Genomic DNA, 23,537 nt, shown 5'->3' with positions numbered 1-23,537 from the left:
TGATGAGTACAGGGCTCAAAAATGTTAAAAGTGTGCCCTAGAACAACCAAGATGGACTACCATTTCCCTAAGCAAACTTAACGAAAACATCAGAGTGGATGGAGTGGAAAAAAATTATATTTTCAGTGTTTGGTTTGACAATGCAGCTTATCCCCTCTATAAGCAGCCAACGTGAAAGGACCTTTTAAACTATGACCTACCATCATATTCAGGGAAATAATCAACTAGATGAGAGTACATTATTTTCTCCTCCAGGAGATCTTTCTTGTTGAGAAAGAGGATGACTGAGGAGTTCTGAAACCAGGGATATGTGATAATCGTCCTAAACAGTGCTTTACTTTCTTCCATCCGGTTCTGCAACAGAAGAGACATGTGTTACACTGTGTTCCAGTGAACACTATAGAGCATTTATAAAATGGTGAATGTGACATTCACGAGTCATTCACACAGTCAATTCCCGGTAAAACACATGCCCTATGAATGTTCACATGCAGTGCATACTACTTTATAAATATGGCCCTATGGTGTTACCAATTGACATATGCAATCTACTACAGTGCTATCATGCACAACCACTCGGAATCCTCCCACTCTGGCACAAAAATTATGCTTCAGCATTTTCTTTTGAAAATCTTATCAAAGAATTTTTGTTCGTATTTTGCACCATTAGTGGGCTGCAGCAACAGCTGATTTTCATGCGGCCATTGAATTTGAGTAATTGGACAATTTTTTGAAAAACAAACAATTTTCTAATCAATGATGGGAGAATCGTGCGAGAAATGTAATCGAAAAAGAACTGTGCATGTGCAAGAAAATAAAAAATTCCTGCAAAGAAAAGAAAATTCCCAGCCACGAAAATTATTCTCTGTAACAAAATGAGGTAAAATAAAGGCTTGGTTGGTCGAATTTCAAAATCAATGGTGGTACCATTGGATCACAAAACGCACAAATTTTCTGATTTCCAAGAGAAAATTATTTTGAAATTAGACCATGAGCTGATGACATCACAATCTGTACTTGCCAATTAAAGAACACTTTGTGAAAAATTGTGTGTGTATATGGGGAAATTGCCGCTGCCTATCACCTGAAGAGTAATTTTCTCCAATAGCTTACTCCTCCTCCAATGTACAATGGGTAGGCAATTTGTTACTATAGAAAGAATGCCCTATCACCTGAAGGGCGACTTCACACAGTGAGTCACTCTTCCTGGGCGAGTATGCAAATGGATAACTTGTGCCTATTCCCACGATCACTTTTACAAAAAATATTTAAAAAAAGTGTACATTTAGCCTGTATTACATATATATTTATATCCAGCACCTACTACTGAGGTGTTCGTGCAAAAAAATATGTTACTCATTAATTCATCTAGTATATTCATCTAGTATAGACAATATTCATAAAAACACATTTGTGTAAATTCATATATAATTAATAGTGAGTTAATGTATTAAAGAAAATATCTAAAGCAAAGTCCATTAAGAAAAAAAAGTATCAAAAAATTAAAATTAATAAAAAAAGATTGTTGAGAAAATAATAAAAGCTCAGTCCTTAACCACTTGCCGACCAGCGCACGCCGATGTACGTCAACAGAATGGCACGGGCAGGCAAATGGGCGTACATGTACGTCCCTTTAAATTTGCCGCCCTGCCATCGGGAGCGCTGGTCGGGACCCCCGTGAGTCCGGTTGCGGGACCCGCGGACTCGATCGCCTCGGGCATACCCGCGATCGTCTCACGGAGTGGCCAAATGAAGAAATGCCATTGTAAACAGCATTTCTCCATTCTGCCTAGCAACTAGTGAAGCTGATCTCTGCTCCATGTGATTGGAGCAGAGATCAGTGTTCACTAAATGAAAGCCCAACCCCCCCACAGTTAGTAACACACCCCTAGGTACACTTAACCCCTACACTGCCACCCACTGGTTAACCCCTTCACTGCCAGTGTCATTTACACAGGAATCACTGAATTTATATAGCAGTGATTACTGTATAAATGACAATGGTCCCAAAAATGTGTCAAAAATGTCCAATGGGTCCCCCACAATGTCGCAGTCACAATAAAAATCGCTGATCGCCGCCATTACTAGTAAAAAAAAAAAATGCTATAAAACTATCCCTATTTTGTAAACGCTATAACTTTTGCGCAAACCATCAATAATCGCTTATTGCGATTTTTTTTTACCAAAAATATGTAGAAGAATACGTATCGGCCTAAACTGAGGGAAAAAAATGTTTTTTTATATATTTTTGGGGAATATTTATTATAACAAAAAGTAAAAAATAATGTGTTTTTTTTCAAAATTGTCGCTATATTTTTGTTTATAGCGCAAAAAATAAAAACCGCAGGGGTGATCAAATACCACCAAAGGCTCTATTTGTGGGAAAAAACGGACGTCAATTTTGTTTGGGAGCCACGTCGCACGACTGTGCAATTGTCAGTTAAAGCGATGCAGTGCCGAATCGCAAAAAGTGGTCTGGTCTTTGACCAGCAAATTGGTCCGGTCTGAAAGTGGTTAAATTGTGTAAAAAAATCCCAAATTAGAAAGTGACTCGTGCCTGGATTTATCCACCAATATGCAAAGGAATCAAGTGACTTCTGTGCTCCACTTCTGTTCCCCATTCACCAGATTCTAGTACCCCTGCAGGGGTAAGGAATATATACTGGCAAGATCCGAAATGGGCACCTCCACCTTTAGATCAACAGACACTGGGGTATTCTAATCCCTCAACCCAATCCTGGGGTGAATCTCCCTCACTGAAATGCTTGCTTCTTCCATGGCAGGAACACAGCATATTTGAATATGAGAAGCAACAACTGACACCCTCATGAAAGAGATGCAAAACTATCAAAGTGTTCGGTGGGATTGGAGGAAGTTGGAAAGAGTTAGCTGCCCACTATATTCCAATGGAGAGAGCTAGTTCTCTATGCCACCGTCAGAAGCCCCTCATGCGCTGGGCATGGACTGTCCCTTGGCTCCCTCACGTCCAATGCAGGGGAGCATGGAAGTTACTTGATTCCTTAGCACATTGATGGATAAATCCAGGCATGAGTCACTTTGGAAAAGCACAATTCACTTTCTAATTTGGGATTTTTTGCACCATTTAAAGACTGGACTTTATTGTTATGTTCTCAACAATCTTTTTTATTAGTTTTCATATTTGATACACTTTTTTTCTTAATGTACTTTGCATTAGATATTTTTTTTTAATACATTAACTCACTATTAATTATATATGGATTTCCACAAATATGTATTTTTATGCATGAATATTGTCTATACTAGATGAATTAATGCGATTAACATCACTCAGTAGTAGGTGTTGGATATAAATAATATATATAGTCACACTAGCACTTTACCAAATATAGAGCACAGGCTAAATATACACTTTTTATCCTCTTTGTAAAAGTGATCACGGGAATAGGTACAAGTTGCCCATTTGCATATTCACTCAGGTGATGGGACATTCTTTATATAGTTAAATTACTTACCCATTGTACACTCAGGAGCGAGCTATTGGAGAGAATTACCCTTCAGGTGATGGCCAGCGCCATTTTCTCCTATACAAACACGCACACACACACACTTTTTCACATTGGAGCTTTTAATTAAAGAACCTTAGGGAAGGCAGCAGCCCTTTTTTGAACCTAAGCGCGGAATATAACAACTTAAATAAAGAACACTTTGTATTCACGGAAAAGAACAGGTTTTCTGAATGGTGGAGGTGTCACAAACGACCATAGGGTAAACTGAACACCTCCTCCGAAACAGGAAAGAACTTCCTGTATGTGATATAGACTGCTACAGTGATTTTGAGACTCCTCTGTCCTCCGGATGTGCAAAATATATAGTTACAGGTAATCACACTTTCCCAATGTAAATTTAAAAAAACCGATCATTCCTAGAGTTCTTCTTTAAGGCAAACTGTGTGAATCATGGAACAGTGTTATCTTTTACTCAGCACTTTTTGACTTGTGGATTATTCTGTATTAGCCAACATTTGCCAAGCCCAGCCTTCATCCATTTGGCTGAAAAATTATTTCAGTATAATTAGATATTGTGATCCTTACAGAGCTACAAATTGCTTCTTGTAATTCACTCATATTTCCTGCGCCAGTAGCCTAACATGATCTCATTTTTATAAATTGTTTTGTATATCCAAAATGTGAAATCACAGGGGAAGAAAAAACACAACCTGATCCAAACAAGATGTATTTGACCTGACACTAGTGAAAGCTTAGTGATCAAATTTAGATATACCCGACCAGGTTGTAATGATTTCTGCTAGGAGCATGAAAAATGCCATCTGATTACAACTCTAGACAAATGCATGACATTCAGATAACAGTCCCCCCAGCAGGGCTGCTGATAAGGGGGTACCACCGGTCCTCATCAGTTGAACAGAGGGGCCCAGGCAACTGAGAAGCAGAAGGAGGGGCAGCACTTACTGGAACTGATCTCCTGTAGTTTACTTCTGCAGCAGCTGAAAGCTGGCTTCTCCTCCTCTCTGCCCTGCTGCTTTCTGCTGAATGCAGAGAGAAACTACAGGGGATATGTTCCAGTAAGCGCCGTCTCCCCTGCTCCTCCTGTCCAGGTTGCCCTTCATTCTGCTGCCAAGCCCCCCCCCCCCCCCAATCTGCTGGCTTCCCCTCTTCTCCCTCCTGCCAGTTGCTGTGTGAGATTGTTATAGAATGGAGAGCAGGGGCTTCTGTTTAGGCCCCTGATATTTCACCAAAGCCCCCAAGTAGGGCTGTTAAAGCAAAAAAAAAAAATTATAAAAAATAATTATAAAAAAAATAAAAAGGTTAAAAAAAAAAAATAGGGGTGCAGCAGCTGTGTGAACACAGTTACAGGTCCTAATTATGACAGGTGTGGAGGTGTGGGTGAGTGGCCCCAAATTCACACTGTGCACCCACACATCTGTCAAATTAGGACTTGTGGCTGTGTTCATAGAGCTGCTGCATCCCTGTAGCCTGTCTGCACACAGCTCCAGCCACACACAAATAAAAACACTGACTCATACTGTACAGGCAACAGCACCCATGTGAATGAACCCCCAAGACCTCATTCATACACAGAGCTTTATTAACTCAGTACAGTTTTATCTTTTAGACTCAACAGAGATATTTTAAATTATGTTGTGTTTTTGGGCGCTAATAATGATCTTAGTAATATTTTTATTAAAAATACCTTTGGATATTATTGGGGGGAGGAGGGCCTGTGAGGTAGGCTGTATGAGGCCCTTTGATTTCGTACAGCGGCTCTGGTTGCCACAAATAAATATCTATAAAATAAGCCAGGTTGGAACCTCCTTTAAGGGAATATGAAAAGGGGTGTACTGGGGATCAGGGTCTACAAGGGGTATCTCTACGATATATGGACTCCTATCCAGCTCCTCTCAAAAGTTATCATATATGGCAGACAGGGACAGATCTTGAGTTAGATTGCTGGCATCCTTGCCTTCGATCCTCTTTCCAGGGTATCCTGAATATTTAATTGACAGAAGTCAACCTTAAGGTTATAACTAGGTGGTATTTAGTCTCCTCTCATCTCACTAAAATGTATCCCAATGCCTCACCATACTTTTTAGAAGGTGCTCTATGCTCCACATATGGTAGGATTGCCCTAAATTCTGGGGTTTTTAGAACAGGGTTTTAACAAATCATCCACAATGACTACATTGCCCATCAGTGCCACCTGTGCCACTACAGTGCCCATTCGTGCCACATCAGTGCTCATCTTTGCATCAGTGCCACTGCAATGCTCTACAGTGCTCATCTGTGCCACTAAGGTGCCACCAAGGCCACTACAGTGCTCACCTGTGCTATCAGTGCGACTACGGTGCCCCATCAATGCTCATCTGTGCCCTACAGTGCCACTAAAATGCCCAATAGTGCACATCAGTGCCCATAAGCGAGTGCACATCAGTGTCACCCTATCAGTGGATCCAGAAGGTGTTACTTGCATGTTGGGCATCTTTGTGGCCAGGCTGTGTAAGTCTCACACCTGTGGTATTGCCATACTCGGGAGGAGCAGCAGAATGTATTTTCGAGTGTCATTTGTTGCATGCACATGCCATGTGAGAGAAATAGCCGTTAATGACAATTTTGTGGGGGAAAAAAAATATTTATTTTGCAAAGAATTGTGGGAAAAAAATCACGTAAAAAAAACGCACCATGCCTATTACTAGATACCTTGGAATGTCTACTTTTCAAAAAGGGGTAATTTGGGGGGGTATTTGTACTTTCCTGGCTTGTTAGTGTCTCAAGAAATTAGATAGACCGTCAATACACCAGGTGTCATCAATTTTCAATGATTAGCACCAATGTTTGTACTCTATGACCTTCACACAGACCAAATAATATACACAAATTTTGGTTATTTTTACCAAAGATATGTAGCAGTATACATTTTGGCCAAATGTATGGAGAAAAATTACTAATTTGCAAAATGTTATAACAGAAAATAAGAAAAATTCATTTTTTTTTTTTTTTTACAAAAATGATCGGTCTTTTTTCATTTATAGCCAGTAGTGATTAAATATCACCAAAAGGAAGCTTTATGTGTGTGTAAAAAAAGGACAAACATTTCATATAGGTACAGTGTTGCATGACTGACTAATTGTCATTCAAAATGTGAGCACTGAAAGGTGAAAATTGGCCTGGTTAGGAAGGGGGTTTAAGTGCCCAGTGGGCAAGTGGGTAAAGCTAATCATTAATAGTTTTAAATGTTGCATTCAGTTCTTACACTATATTAGCCGCAGTGGAGGGCAAGGGAGATATTGGGGATCTAATAGAACCTTAATGTCTCCATAAAAAGGACCTGTCATTTACCCATGCTAGCACATATGGGGCTTGTTAGGCCGCTTATAAACACAATAAAGTTAAATGAAAAAATAGTATTAAAATGAATAAAATAAAAAAATTCATAAGCAAGCCCCTGAATGCAAATGCTTGCATAGGGCATGCTTGTATAAACTAAATTACATCATAAAAGTGGGGTGTCACTGTGAAAATTGGAGTAAGAGTAACAGGTCTAACTAAGGCAATAGTGTATGGTTAACTTTAAAGTGAAAACCAGAAAAGATCTTTAAACTGTTTCCTATGGATGATTTTGGGTAACTTTTTTTTTTTGCGATTCCGTAGGCAAGGGCAATTTTAAGGCTTGAAGTATTTGGCATCTATTTACTTAGGAAAACCACATCTTTTTGTGTTTTATCAAAAATGGGTATTATAGAATGTTTGATCGCACCAAATTTAATTTTAGTGTATATTTTCCTAAAAATATGAATCTTATGAGCAGTTGTGCAAATATCAGGCCAAAAAAAATTGCAACCATCACTATTTCAATCTACAGGACATCTGCTTTCAGAAAATATTTAATTGTTTGGCGTTTTAAATAATTTTCCAACAATTAATTCAGTTTCCAACATGTATGTGAAAGATTAAACTATTGCCCTAGCAGAAAAGTGGTTAAGCTTCAATATAAAATACAACATTTTAGAGATGTGTTTTTCCTTTGGGTTACAGTGTGTTTTAAATGCCTTATCTGTGCTTTGAGTGTGCAGCAGAATGCATTAATATGTATCTTATGTGTGTTGTACAGGTGGTACTATTTACACAATTGTAAAGACTTGACAGAAAAAAAAAACTATATACCGTATATACTCGAGTATAAGCCGAGATTTTCAGCCTCTTTTTTGAGGCTGAAAGTGCCCCCCTCGGCTTATACTCGAGTCATCGCCGTCTGACTGCTCGATCAGCGTATCGAGCAGACAGACGGCGGACATACTACAATTTGAAAGCCGCGCCTCCGCCTCCGCCTGTGATAGGCGGAACACTGAATTTCCCAGCAGCCTGTGTTCCGCCTATCACGCACATCGTCTCATCCTCGTACTACGGACGAGGATGAGACGATGTCCGTGATAGGCGGAACACAGGCTGCTGGGAAATTCAGTGTTCCGCCTATCACAGGCGGAGGCGGAGGCGCGGCTTTCGAATTGTAGTATGGCCGCCGAGGCGCCGACGAAGAGCGGCAATCCTGGCAAGGCACGGGACGGGACGGAGGCAAGGCACGGCACGGGACGGAGGCAAGGCACGACACGGGACGGAGGCAAGGCACGGGACGGAGGCTCGGGACACAGGTAGGCTGGACACACACACACACACACACACACACACACACACACACACAGGGATGGATGGATGGAGACACACACACACAGGGATGGATGGATGGAGACACACACACACAGGGATGGATGGATGGATGGAGACACACACACACAGGGATGGATGGATGGATGGACACACACACACACAGGGATGGATGGATGGATGGACACACACACACACAGGGATGGATGGATGGATGGACACACACACACACAGGGATGGATGGATGGATGGACACACACACACACAGGGATGGACGGACACACAGGGATGGACGGACACACAGGGATGGACGGACACACAGGGATGGATGGACACACAGGGACGGACGGACACACAGGGATGGACGGACACACAGGGACGGACACACACACAGGGATGGACAGGCATGTCTCACCCTCGGCTTATACACGAGTCAATAAGTTTGCCAGTTTTTTTGGGGGTAAATTGGGGGCCTCGGCTTATATTCGGGTCGGCCTATACTCGAGTATATACGGTAGTCCCAAGAAGTATTCTTGAACTATTTTTTTTTCCCCAGGGGCCTTTGATGCTCACATGCCCAGGCCAAGTTTATCAGCATCAGTATGCCTCAGTCTGACTAAAACTGACTAAATGGCCTAATTTCTATTAAATAGTATTAAGAACATACTTTTTTTTTTATACATGATTTATTAAAAATATTTAATTTTTTAGGTTACTGGCTGAAAAAAATAAAAATAAAATAAATGGGCAAAATGGTTATTTAACTATGGTAACTATCTGACAATTCTATAATTAAACACTGCACTCTTCAGTTTGAAGCAACATCTGCAGTCTGAAAGTCTAGTTTTGTTCATTAAAGGAGGTGGTCACCTTTTGCAACATGTTACATCCGTATTCAGGGCAATATGTTACTGTTGCAGCAGCCCTACCGCTGTGACAAGGGGGGAGGGGACCCGGCCATGTCATTCATTGAGTTCTGTGAATGGGACAACTATATGTACCGACACAGCCTTTGTGGCTGTTGACTTATAGTTCTCAATAAACTGCCAGAACGCTGTTGAGTGCTCCAAGTAGTTTGTGGATGCGTCCTGTCCATGTGTAACTGCCTGCCCGTACGTGGTACGAGCAGACAGCTTACATTGACAGTCTGCAAGAGCCCTGCACTGCATAAGGAAATGATAACAGATGGCTGTACTTCCAATAATCCTTTTTATTGAAGCTTCATATGTCAAGTGGTTGACAGATGACAGATTTGTTTTATTGAGTCCTGCTTTGCACCCATGATGATCGTGGGTGCAATGCTTTGCAGACTCCTATTAAAAAATAAATGCACTTTTTTTACCTGCAAAAAGGATGTGCATTTATTATTATTATTTTTTTTTTACAAAAAGATGAACTTATCATTTAAGGTGGATTTTCACCCTGAAACCAAAAGTCCCCTCCTGTTCACCCTTCCACTGCTCCAAGTTCTGCATATCAGGGGTTAAGAAAGAAAAAGGAGGGGTGGGAAAGCCTGCATGTGATCATTATGTTATATCTGAAAGTGATCACAGTTCGCTGGCATGCACAATGTCCCTATTTGTCAAAGTATGAATATTTGTGGGATTACCAGTCCTGTCTGAAACTCATAGAAAAAGAAAACCAAAAAAAAACAACTGAACTTTTGCTATAGGTGACACGGGTAACACAATTCTAAAAGAAGATTCTAACACTTCCCCACTCTAAAATGTGATAAAAAATAGGATTCTGCTTTGATGTGGAAAATAAACAAATACGTTTACCTCATTGTCGGACTCCACCAGGACCTGATCATATTCACTAAGTGCTACAAGGAACATTATGGAAGTCACATTTTCAAAGCAGTGTATCCATTTCCTCCTCTCTGATCGCTGGCCTCCTACATCGACCATTCTGTAACAACAGGATTAGCTGATTTAGGAAAGCAACAGGTACACACCATAACAATATACCCAAAAAAAGGCCTGTGTAGTTTTAGCTTTGAAAACGCCAGCATTCACATACAGTACTGTGAAAAGTATCCCTGTTTCAATAGTATCCGGCCCTTTTATGTTAAATTGGCCTAAACGCTGTTCTCATTTCTAATTAGAAGTGAATAGAACCTAGAAGAGGAAACATTTCTTTGTGTGAAAGATAACAGAATGTGAAATTCCACGCATGAAAAAGTAAGTGCTCTAAACAAGTGCACTCATCCTAATAAAAAAGGTATCCAGAAAAAAAAAAAAAAAAAAAAAAAGGTCAGCATTTTATACTTACAAAAGTGTCAGATACCTTGTCCCCCACCGCTTTGTATGGTTTCAGGACTCAGTGGTGATGTAAGGGTTTGTGGATGGAACAACAGAACCCAGGGAACCAGGCATCTAACACACCCGGAAGCGAGGAATACTGAGGTTTATTTTAGCAAGCTTATCTCTTGGAGACAGAGGAGCTCAGCAGCGCAGAAAGACCAAGTATTTATGTATGCTTTTCTTTGCTGGGATGACTCCTTGTTACCTTCTTTAACCACTTCAGCTCCGGAAGATTTATCCTTCATGACCAGGCCATTTTAACTGACAATTGTGCGGCCGTGTGACACTAACCAAATAAATTTTTATCCCTCCCCCCCACAAATATAGCTTTCATTTGGTGGCAATTGATCACCTCTACGTTTTTTTTTTTTTGTCAAAGTTTTTATTAATGAGTTTACAAGGTACAGACAGTAAAACATTGAATGTGATAACATTACATACCAGAATAGAATGAAACGGAGTCAAAGACAATTGGGAGATATAATAAAGCATAATGTGAAGCTTGTGAGCAATAGAAGAATAATCACATCATGGTATATGGAACTCGGTCGTCACAAATATAACAACTAAAAGACATTCAGTTGAAGTGGTGTAGTACAATCGTGGAAAGGACTCATTCTTTTACCGTTCTTGGTGATCGGAGAGATCAGGTAACTGGCCGCTGCACTCAAGCACCCCGGTCGGGATCTTACTGTGATTGAGTGGGAGGATTACTAGCTAGTTTTGTACCCTATTATACCCGTCTCAAAATTGCCTGGATTTATCAGCAGGGTGTTTCAGCTATTGCATCCTTGGCCAGACTTTAGCCTCTGCGGATGGTATAGTAGTTGTATACAGGGGTTCTATCCTTAAGGTCCTTAGGTATATATAGGGGGGGTAGGTATTGGGGAGGAGGGTCGGGGGGGGGGGGGGGGTATGGGGGTATGTCCCTAAGAAAGTAGCTGGCTTACGCATTGAATGGCCGGGTGTTCCCCTCAGGTCAGGTCATAAGGGAGTAGATATGAGGTTGCGGTAGGCCGCTGAGTTTCTGTAGCGAATCCAGCAAGCCCAGATGGTGTAGAATTTGGTAGGGGTGTCTCTTGCCTGATGTATGAGGTCTTCCATTTCGGCTATCTTACCCACCCTGTGGAGCCATTCGGGGATGGAGGGAAGGGAAGAAGTCATCCAGTGAGTGGGTATGCAAAGTTTAGCCGCGTTAATCATGTGTAGGGTGAGGGATTTTTTGTAAGCCGTTTGGGGGATGGTGGTGTGATGAAGTAAGTATTGGACTGGTGTAAAATCCGGTGTATAGGTGGCGATTTGTGATATAAGACGGTGTATCTCTGTCCAATAGGGTTGGATGAGGGGGCATTCCCACCAAATGTGTATCAATGAACCGCGGGCGTTGTTGCACCTCCAGCATAGTGGTGGGACACTGGGGTGAAATTTGTGGATTTTATCGGGGGTTCTATACCAGCTAGAGAAAAGTTCGTACCCGTTTTCCTGTGTGGAGACATTTAGGGACCCTTTGTGTATGTGGGTAAGGATATGATTCCAGTCAGATTGAGTCAGGTCGGTTTGTAAGTCGGTTTGCCATTTTCGACAGGCAATATCCTGTGTTGTAGAGGTTTTGGCGAATAGTAGGGGGATATATATTTGAAATAACATGCTGTAGAGGATTAGAACTAGTGCATAGAGCTTCGAAAGGCGTTAAAGCTCTGTCCCAATGGGTAGATTGGGAGGACCTGGTCAGGAAGTGTCTGATCTGTAGGAAGTTAAAGAAAGGGATAATCAAGTCTGGAAACTTGGAAGGGAGGGATTGGAAGGGGATTATCTTCCCTTTGCCAAAAAAAGGACCCAGCTCTTACTACATGGCCCCGTTCTCTACACGAAGGGCTGGAATACTCCGTGGGAAGTTTGGGTTACGGTCTAGAGGGGTTAGCAGGCCGGGCGAGGATGCGACTTTCAGCTTGTTGCAGACATTTCGGGAAAATGTTTAAGGTTGGGGTGATTAGGGGTCTCGAGGGAGCTAACCCATGGAGGTGGGAGATTGGAGAGGAGAACGCCTCCTCCAAGCCAATCCATGCCTTTAGTGTGTCATGGAGGTGCCAGTCTACAATTGTGGCCATATGGCACACCCAGTAGTACTTTTGTGCATCTGGGAGTCCAATTTCTCCTTTCAGTTTTGATGTCACCAATTTCTCCCAGCGTATACGCGGGGGTTTGTCGGAGCAGATAAATTTTAAACATAATTTTTTTGTAGTAGGCAAAAAAAGATGGGGGAGGCTTGATGGGTATTGTCTGTAACAAGTACAGCAGTCTGGGTAGAACGTTCATTTTCAGGACAGCTGCCCTCCCAAACCATGAAAAAGTGCTCCTATTCCATATTTGGAGATCATTTTGTATAGTCTTAAGAATGGGCAAAAAATTTCTGGAGTATAAGTCTTCCAGTTTAACCGGCTATTGGATGCCTAAGTAGGTAATGGCCAGCGGTTCCCAACCAAAAAGGAAATTGGCCGGGATTGGGTCTTTAAGGAGTTGGATAAAGAAATATTAAGGGCCTTAGACTTCGCAAAATTAATTTGGAGATTAGAAAGGGGTTTGAATAGGGAGAAGTCCTGTAGGAGATTAGGGATTGCGATTATGGGGTCTGTGAGGAACAGAAGGATGTCATCTGCATATGTGGCCAGTTTGTACCGATTGTCTTTGATTGTGACTCCTTTAATAGGTGGGTTGGATCTGAGCCTATGTAGCATGGGTTCCAGAGTGAGTATAAAGATAATGGGAGATAAGGGACATCCTTGTCAAGTCCCGTTCGACAGGAGAAGGCATCCGACAGGTGACCGTTGACCTTAATTCTCGCAGTTGGGGGGCGAACATAGCGCTAGAATGTATTGAAGCATACGGTCTCGAAAGCCCATTTTTCAAAGGACTTCTGTCATGAAGTCCCAGGCCACTCTGTCAAACTCCTTCTCCGCATCGAGGGAAAGAAGAAAACCTGGTGTGTTAGATGAGGTCAGCCAATGATGAACGCTGATGGCTTTTAGGGTGTTGTCGCAAGCTTCGCGGCCAGGGATAAAGCCTACCTACCTCTGCGTTTTTTTATTGTTTGTGCTAGAAGAAAAAAAACGACCTTCAAAAAATATATAAGTAAATATTTTTTACTTTCTGCTATAAAACATATCCAATAAAAAAAATAAAAAAATAAATCTAATTTCTTCATCAATTTAGGACAATGTGTATTCTGTTACATATTTTTGGTAGGAAAAAAAAATCCCAATAAGCATATATTGCTTGGTTTGAGCAAAAGTTATAGCATCTACAAACTGTGGAATTTTTATTTATTTATTACTAGTAATGGCGGTGATCAGCAACTTGTAGAGGGACTGCGATATTGCGGCTGACAAATCGGACACTGACACTTTTTTTGGAGACCAGTGACACAAATACAGTTTTCAGTGCTTAAAATATGCAGTCATTGTACTAATGACACTGGCTGGGAAGGGGTTAACAGCAGGGCCAATCAAAGGGTTAACTTGTTTGCCTAGCTAGTGTAGGAGGTGCTTTTACTAGGGGAAGACATGGATCCATGTCCCTGCTTTGCATAAACATAGGATACATGCCTTCCTCACTGACAGAATGGCAATTTGCCTGGTTTACATTGGTACACAGGCAGAATCCCAGTCTGTCTAACGATTTGCAGGTGATCAGGTCCACGGGACCCGTTGATCATCTCCCAATGTGTATAATCACAGCGGAAGGAAGTGCAAGATCACATAGCAGTAAAACTGCTTTATGGTGGTAGGCAAGTGTTGAAATAGCAACAATACAGTCACTTTAAACACTATCTGTACTAATCTGGGTGACACTGTCCAAAAATTTTCAACTACTTAAAGCAGTATTAAACCCAAAATCAAACATACTGCTGCCTATCAATTCTTAGATGTGATGGCTGCATTACCTTTCTTTTTTAGGCTTGCCTTCTTCTATTTTCATCAGGTGATCTAGCAAGCATGTTGTTTTTCAAAAGCACAAGCTCTCCAACAGAATGTATCAGTTTACATGGAGGAGGCAAACCACTTAACACTGGCAGGGGTGATTACGTTGGTCCTCTTATTTATTTATGCAAAACCTTTATCCCCAAAAGGAAAAAACTGTTTGCTGCAACCGATTATAAAGTGTGAGCTGGAGTTTGGCTTCAATTTGTTAGTGTGTTTAAATTTGCTAACACATTTAACACTACCCTTCCCTCAGACTGACAATGCTGCAGTCTGCTGTGCCCCTCTGCTCATTGCTCCAGAGCTATGCATCAGCAATAGAGGAGATGTGCTACTAGCCAGCTCACCAGGTAAAATGAGAGGGGAAAAAAAGACAAAGAAAACTAACGATGCCACCACACCTAAGCTGTCACATACTACATTTTTGGTGTTGGGTTTAATGCCTTATCAAGCAAATGTCAAGTTGGCAAAACTTGCATAGAATTATCCAGTAGTACTTAGAACACCTTGATTTAGATGTGTGTGTGAAGATTAGAACATGTGTATTACAAGCTTTTATTGAACACAAACGCAGCAAACAACAAGTTTACATAACAAATTACCCTTTTTGGGCTGTGTGCTACATATCAACATGTATCTACACATTTAACCCTTTGATCGCCCCTGATGTTAACCCCTTTCCTGCCAGTGTCATTAGCACATTGAGTGCATTTTTTTTTTTTTTTTTTTAGCAGCACTGTATGTCCTCAAAAAGTGTCCCTTAGTGTCAGATTTGTCCGCCACAATGCCTCAGTCCCGCTAAAAAACACTGATTGTCGCCATTACTAGTAAAAAATAAAAATTCCATAAATCTATCCCATAGTTTATAGGTGCTATAACTTTTGCGCAAACCAATCAATATACGCTTATTGGGATTTTTTTTTTTAACCAAAAATATGTAGCAGAACACATATTGGCCTAAATTGATCAATAAATTTGATTTTTTTACATTTTTATTGGATATGTTTTATAGCATAAAGTAAAAATTATTGTTTTTTTTTTTCAAAATGGTCAGTCTTTGTTTATAGCACAAAAAATAAAAACTACAGAGGTGATTAAATACAACCACAAGAAAGCTCTATTTGTGGGAAAAAAGGACATCAAATTTTTATTTGGGTACAGTGCCACGACCGCACACTTGTCAGTTAATGTAACGAAGTGCCATGCACAAAAAATGGCCTGGTCATGAAGGGCGTAAAACCTTCCGGGGCTGAAGAGGTTAACAAACATAGCATCAGGGGTAAAAGACCTAACACTCAAAACACAAGCAAGGTTAAGACAGGAACAGGAGTTTCCCGGGATCCGGCTGTCCGGGGCAGGCTTTGTGGGTGACATGTAATGAACTCGGAATGTTGCTGTTCTCAGTACACAGCCCCCTGTGATTTCCAAGAAATGCTCTTATGCCTATACTTATCATAGCTCTTTTGGCATATGTGGGTTTTGAGTGCCTTTGCAGCCCTAGCACCTACCCAACATAAAACACACACATATATAAAATATATATACACATACACATATATATATATATATATATATATCAAGCACATGTATACTTTTTTTTAATACATCTTCTGAGCATTGGAGTTGAAGTGTCCCACTCTGGTTTGACCTTACCCAACCCTATATATGTTACTATTTGATATATGATGAAAATGATCATGCATGCACATACATGGGTATTTCCCATGGGGTTTGTTATTCAAGCCGTAGGAACTAGTCACAACTCCTCAACCTGATCCGGTAGGTTCAGTTTGAACCCCGGATTATATGGTTGGTCACTGAGACATGTTTTAAACCACTTTCACTTTGTATGTTTTTTATCTTAGTAAAGCAGTCATATTTTTCTACTCTTTATTTCTTCACAAGCAAGGTGAACTTGGTATTTCAAGTTCAATTTAGTGATAAATGTAAAGCCACTAGCAGTAATCACTGTGTTTTCAATGGCAGGGAAGGCTTTCCCCACATAATCACCCCCCCCCCCAGATCCCCATCAACCTATGGTTGCAGGACAGGGGGTCAATAATGCCAGTTTTCCTATTTGTGGGCAAAGTCTAAAGATCAATAATGATTTCACAAGCACCCCCAGCCAAATTTGTTGGCAGGCTGTCCTATTTGTACCATGTTACACATTACATTCTAACTATGGTATGGGTGCAACATGTAACAAGTGTGAAATGCCGAGTTAGTAACAGTATGCACTAGCATTAAAGGCCAAAATAACTTCCACCGTAAGCGACATGAAAAAAAAAAAAAAAAAAAAAGGGTAGTTTTCGCATTTTACTATGAGAACCGAAAAAAGATTTGTTTTAAAAATGTGATAGAAAAAGCTGCTAAAGCTGAGAAAAAAATAAATCATAGCAAGGCAAACCAGCATTGACAACATTCCAAAACGACATGATCTGCTGACTATACGCTGTGTGTGTATGTATGTATGTATGTATGTATGTATGTATGTTCACAGATCATGTTACAGGTGGTGACAGAGTTAAAAAGAAAATTTTGCAATTGAAGGAGGATGACAAGGAAGAAGGGGATAGGGTCCTCTCTGGGAACTTTTACAAAGCAAATTGGATTCCCAAAAGTTGTATTCCCATTCGCACAGTATATCTTTTTATTTTTTTTAAATTTTTACTGTTTGACGTAAAGGCCTCATGTCAGATTACAAGCCTTTCTAGAGAATCTCATAGCATTTTTGTCCCCACAGTTTTTAGCCCTTTGTAAGTACAGTATTCATATCTGATTCCAACTGAAGATCTGTCAGTACAGAACAGACAGGGTTAAAGTATAACTAAAGGCAATCTTTTTTTAGTTTTGGATAGAGTGAAGAGGGATTAGAACACCTGTCAGGTATTTAATGCTGTTTGTGCCCCCATTAGGGAGATTCACCCTCTTTACTTGTCCTTTTTACTGTTATCAGCAAGACTGAAATTGAAAGTCCTACATTTTGTCTCCCCCGAAAAGGAGTAGAGGCAACATTTGTCAAAGATGACATTAAATCTGGTGACAACTAGGGATTCCCTCACTTCAGAGGGAATTATTCTCATGTCTGTTTTCAGCCATGGGGCCAATGGGACACAGATTGTAAAAGAACTTGTCAGGTTATACCCCTCCCTAAAGCACACACACACGGGCCGAATATCATCTGTTTTAACAGAAACCAACTGAAATTCAGCCCTAGTTTATGGCAGCCTGTCTGGCTTCTGTAGAATGGGCCACAAGTGCTGACCGGTGGGTTCTGGTGGTGGGGTCAGTCCTCCACAGCAAAATTGCTCAATGCATAGTTAGTACAGAGACCTCCTCCCGAACGCCTTGCATTTCCAGCCATTACTCTATCCAACATGAAGAAAAAATTGCCTTTGGTTCTAATTTAACTATAGTAACCCTCCCCCTAACAAAGCAGATGGTCGAAATATACTTTAAGGTTGTACTGTGCATATGTACTGTTTTGGCCTGACTGTAGCTGGGAATTCTGAAATTGCAGGCTTGATGACTTTTGACCATAGTAAGAAAAAGAATACACAGGGCCCTACTTGGCTGATAGGGAGAGAGGATTTTTGGTATCATTTGTGGCAAAAATCGATCTGTGGTTACAGTATGCAAGTCATTAGTAGTAACATTCAATCACTCTCTACCTGAAAATGACACTTTGTAAATCGAACGGATATTCAATAATTCCTGTTGTGGGCACTCTGACTCTGAGCACATCTTGTTGGGTAGGTAGATATCCGTGACAAGCTATACGGTCCAGGTCATTAAGATAGCTGTAATTGCATACAAGAGAACAGATGGCAATTAAACATGTCGGTGAAACAGTTTACAAGCTACAGGCTACAAACACATTGGAAAAAGTAGGAAAAAGTTGCATGTGGGAAAAATAATGGCTAATAACATTTGTTATCCCTAGCTACATTACATCATGATATTATGTGAATCATAATTGTGCACAGCTCAAGGATAATGTATTAATAACACAATGGTGTCCGTTTAGTATATTTTGATATTTTACATCTCTGGAGTTCTCTGCTCTTCTCAGAGATATTTGTTCTCACCCATGTGGCAGTTTAATATATCATGTAGATCACTTCTCCCACTGAGAATAGAAGTGATCTACAAACGCTCTGAGAACCCTGAACGGCTTCTGTTTCTGTAATCTCACAATAGCTCAGGAGATTTCAGTATCAGAATCCCAAAGTGAAATACGAAGCACTCCACATACACTGCACATATTAACCACTTCCCACCCGGCCAATGCATATATACGGCCGGGTGGGAGCCGTCTACTCCTGATAGGACGTTCAGGAACGTCATTCAGGAGTAGCGGGATCGCGCGCGCCCGCACAGCGGCGCGATCCCGATGTGCTCGTGTCACCCGGACACGGCACATCTCAGATCGGCAGGAGGGCTCTGTGATTGGCCCTCCTGATCACATGACGGCCGTGTCCAATCACGGCCGTCATGTGATGTAAACAAACAGCCGGTTGCTAGGCAATCGGCTCTCCTCTCCTCACACGGAAGTCACCGCTGAGGAGAGGAGAGCAGAACGCTGCAGCCGGCTGATGATCAGTGAGTATGGGCTGCTTTTTACAGCTTTTTACTCACTGATCATCAGTGTAGTGTAAACACACAACATACCACACAGTACAAACACAGTCCCCACACATGTCCCCAAAACACACATGTCCCCAAAACATACATGTCCCCAAATAATAAAAACACATGTCCCTAATAATAAAAACATGTCCCCCACATATGTCCCACTAAAATCACATGTCCCAATGATTATCTGCACACATATGTACGTGATCACCTGCACACATATGTACATGATCATTTGCGTACATATGTCCGTGATCACACAAACCAATTATTATACACTTAACGGAATTTTTTTTACCAAAAACATGTAGCAGAATACATTTTGGCTTAAATTTATGACAAAATTTGATTTTATTGGATTTCTTTTCAAATAGAAAAAAGAAAATATTGTTTTTTTTCCAAATTTCCGCTATTTTTGCGCTTATATCGCAAAAAAAAAAAAAAACGGAGTCGTGAATAAATAACACCAAAATAAAGCTCTATTTGTGCGAACAAAATGATAACAATTTCATTTGGGTACAGTGTAGCATGACCGCACAATTGTCACTGAAAGCGCTAGAGCGCTGAAAGCTGAAAATTGGGCTGGGAAGGAAGGGGGCGAAAGTGCCCTGTATTGTAGTGGTTAAGTTAATAATAAAGATATAATCCCCCTACCCAATAAACAGACACCCCATAACTGTAAAACATTCTAATTAATACATAACATATGTGCATATTTATGCGAATGGTGTATTCTGAAATGATAGTACCCTATTTGTCATGCAGATATGCACCATTCATATAAAAACAATAAATATATATATTAAATAGTTCAAAGTAATTTTAAAAAAGCATAACAATAAAAATATTAATTAATTAATATTATATAATTAATTTATATTAATATTAATTAATATTAAAAATATTAAATTAACAATTAAAATAATAATAAATAAATACATAATAATAATAATAAATATAAAAAATAAATAATACCGGCGTATTAACATATACACTTATGCAAACGCAGTGTGTACTGGACTCATCTGATGCTCTGAATTTTACAGCCACCTTGCGTTATCAGCGATGCATCATCTGCGCAGCTGTCAAAATTACAGCATCAGTTGTACTTCTGTAGCCACAACACTGCCTTTATATATATGCCTATATATATGTGTATATCTGTGTGAGTGTATGTGTGTGTGTGTGTGTGTGTGTGTGTGTGTGTGTGTGTATGTATGTATATATATATATATATATTAGGGGTGCAACAGATCGTCACTGATCCGTGATTCGAATGGGTCACCCTGTTCGGATCGGCACACGCTGCGATCTGCGGTCTCGGCCTTAGGAAAGGTCGTGGCTTCGGCCTAGCTCTGGAGTGGCAGCTATCTTGGTGCACCCATCAGCCGTTTACGATTTGATCACTCTGTCAAATGATGGAGCGATCACTTGTAAACAAACGTCGGTTCCTCTCTCCCTTCTGTAAAGTGGAGGGGAGAGATCGGATAGAAGCAGCGCTGTGGGCTGGATCTGTAGTGTCCACAGCGCTGCTCTGTAACAATTGCAGTCACAGTCATCCCTCCATACTCTGCCAATACTCTGCAATTCCCTGCCAATACCGTGCCAATAGTCTGCCATACCCTGTCAATACTCTGCCATACCCTGCCAATAGTGCTATACCGTGCCAATACCCTGACAATACTCTGCAATGCCCTGCCATGCCCTGCCAATAACGTGCCAATACTCTGCCAATACCGTGCCAATACTCTGCCAATACTGTGCCAATACTCTGCCAATACCGTGCCAATACTGCCATACCCTGCCAATACCCTGCCAATACTCTGCCAATAGTCTGCCATACCCAGTCAATACTCTGCCATACCCTGCCAATACTGCCATACCCTGCCAATACCCTGCCAATAACGTGCCAATACTCTGCCAATACTCTGCCATACCGTGCCAATACTCTGCCTTACCCTGCCAATACTGCCATACCGTGCCAATACCCTGCCAATACTCTGCAATACCCTGCCAGTAACGTGCCAATACTCTGCCAATACCGTGTCAATACTCTGCCAATACCGTGTCAATACTCTGCCAATACCGTGTCAATACTCTGCCAATACCATGCCAATACCATGCCAATACTCTGCCAATCCTCTGCCATACCCTGCCAATACTGCCATACCGTGCCAATACCCTGCCATACCCTGCCAATACTCTGCAATACTCTGCCATACCCTGCCAATACTCTACCATACCCTGCCAATACTCTGCCATACCCAGCCATACTCGGTAATACCCAGCCATACTCAGCGATACCCAGTCATGCTCAGCCAATTATTATTTGCTGATCCGAAAAATGATCCAATCCGTGACTCTGATCCCAGGAACGATCCGTTCCGTGAGTTTTTTGAAAATATATATACACACACACAAATATAAATATATACACACACAGATATATATATATATATCTGTATGTATATATATATACACATATAAATATGTGTGTGTGTGTGTGTGTGTGTGTGTGTGTGTGTGTGTGTATATATATATATATACACACATATATATATATATATATATATATATATATATATATATATATATATATATATATATATATATATATATATATATATATATATATATATATATATATATATACACACACACACATATATACACATATATATACATATATATATATAATCTCTGTGTGTAATTGTATAGTTATTGTATTTGTAACCTGCTGTTGGTGTATTTTTCACTGCAGTTAAGAAAGTTTTTACTTTCATTTTTGGCCACAGGAGAAGGAAGAAGCTATTCTCTGGCAGAGATCTCCTGATATCTCCACCTCTGGGCTGGAGAAGCCAGAAAGGAGAACTTGAAAGAGAAGCACAGAGAAAAAGTGGCATCTCTGTTTACTAAACATGCCGTTTCTGTTGCAGTCAATGCAGCCGTTCTGTGTTCTGAGATGAGAAGAGAAAAAATAGTTCTCCAGCACTCATCTCGGTATATTAAACCTGCAATGCTCTGAGATAAGCAGAGATCATCCTGATCTCAGCTTATCAAAGTTTACTAAACAGACACCAATATCCATGGACAGTTTTCCATTTATATCATAAACCTGGAAAGTTTTGGAAAAAAATATTATCTGAAAGCAATCAACTTCAATGTGAGCAATGTCACCAGCTCATAACTCGTATAAGCCATGCACAGTACGGTCCAACTATCAGAGAAAGTCAAAGCACAAGGCCTTGCTGTGCAAAGTGCAATGAAATATATATTTGCTCAATTATATATAACATGTTGTGCTAGCTGGAGTTTAAAAGCAGGAAGGTAAATACTTCAGAGCTGGTGGAACCAAAACTGATATCCTGGGGAGATGAATCCTTCACCATTTTTTTTTTTTTTTAGGGACTTTCATACAAAATGTCTCAGAAATGAAGTACCACCCTCCCTTTTGCTTTACATTTTCCTTTATGAGGAATGCAGTGGGAAGAGTAAGCTAAGAAAGACCTGATGCCCAGAATTGCTGTGCACATGGTTGTGGCCCAACGATGCCTGTACACCTCCCACTAGTAAATAAAAAAAATGGACAACAGGTAACAAAAGAGAAGCCCATGGTCATCAACATAGTGGATGGAGGAAGCCACTATCAGAGGGGATTATCCTGGCTAATGGTGTTCCCCAAACAATGGAAAGGGATCTAGACATCCAACTACTTAGTACTGTGGAGGGTTCTGGAGGGCAGGAAGCCAGCAGAAGATCCCCTATTTCTCTTAAAAATGGTAAGGGGTAGTTGGAACAAACAGAAATATAAGAGGCAGAGTCTTCACCACTGAAGTTCCTATGTGTCTCCTCCGGAAACACAAAAACTGAAGAGGATAATGAAAGGACTTCCTTTTAACCTTTAACTTAACAAAGAGCTTCTTTTATATGCCTTCCTGGTAAAAGACTCAGGAAAAAAGAGTATTATAAAATGGCAGGAACAATAGCATAGAGATAACCGAAAGGTATCTTCGGGAGACTATAGAAACTGAGGGGCAACTCATTTAGCTGGTAGCCTACAGCTCAAAGAGTCACCTGAAAGACTTACCGGACTTGGATAAGGCTTGAATACCCACTTAGTAAACTTTGAAAACTAAAATAGAATATCAGGTGGGGACCTTACAAACTGAAAAAAGTGGCAGTAATTTTGATCAGAAAGTCCTTACAGAAGGAGAGGAGGTGGATTTATGAACTAGGTGCTACTTCCCCTTCTGGGTAAAAGATTCTTTAAATTTTGGTTTACCTTTTGTGTTTGTAAAATTGATATGAGTGAATAGATAACATACATATATGGTCTAATTTGGAAAATTTCTAAATATCATACCATGAACTGCTTTATATATTTACTGTACAGGTATGTTGTTAAGTTTAGAATTTTGAAATGTATCGCGATTAGTGATACAGCAGGTTTATTTGAATTA

The 23,537-nt window shown here is 40.5% G+C and overlaps 1 protein-coding gene across 1 annotated transcript in view; it reads right to left on the bottom strand.

The window, feature by feature from the left end:
- Nucleotides 1–23,537, bottom strand: part of LOC143973961 (guanine nucleotide-binding protein G(q) subunit alpha) — a 199,189-nt gene that overhangs the window by 17,795 nt on the left and 157,857 nt on the right. Inside the window, exons 4-6 of the mRNA XM_077474891.1 lie at nt 18,114–18,242; nt 9,941–10,070; nt 201–354 (exon numbers count right to left, since the gene is read on the bottom strand). Of these exons, the coding sequence (XP_077331017.1) occupies nt 201–354; nt 9,941–10,070; nt 18,114–18,242 (413 nt within the window). The remainder of the gene's footprint in view (nt 1–200; nt 355–9,940; nt 10,071–18,113; nt 18,243–23,537) is intronic.

The sequence above is a fragment of the Lithobates pipiens genome, unplaced genomic scaffold (assembly GCF_037356315.1).
Source record: "Lithobates pipiens isolate NorthernLeopardFrog02 unplaced genomic scaffold, aLitPip1_a1.2 Scaffold_13, whole genome shotgun sequence".
NCBI lineage: Eukaryota > Metazoa > Chordata > Amphibia > Anura > Ranidae > Lithobates > Lithobates pipiens.
The sequence above is the reverse complement of the archived record's forward strand: the minus strand, read 5'-3'. Positions and strand labels throughout refer to the sequence as shown.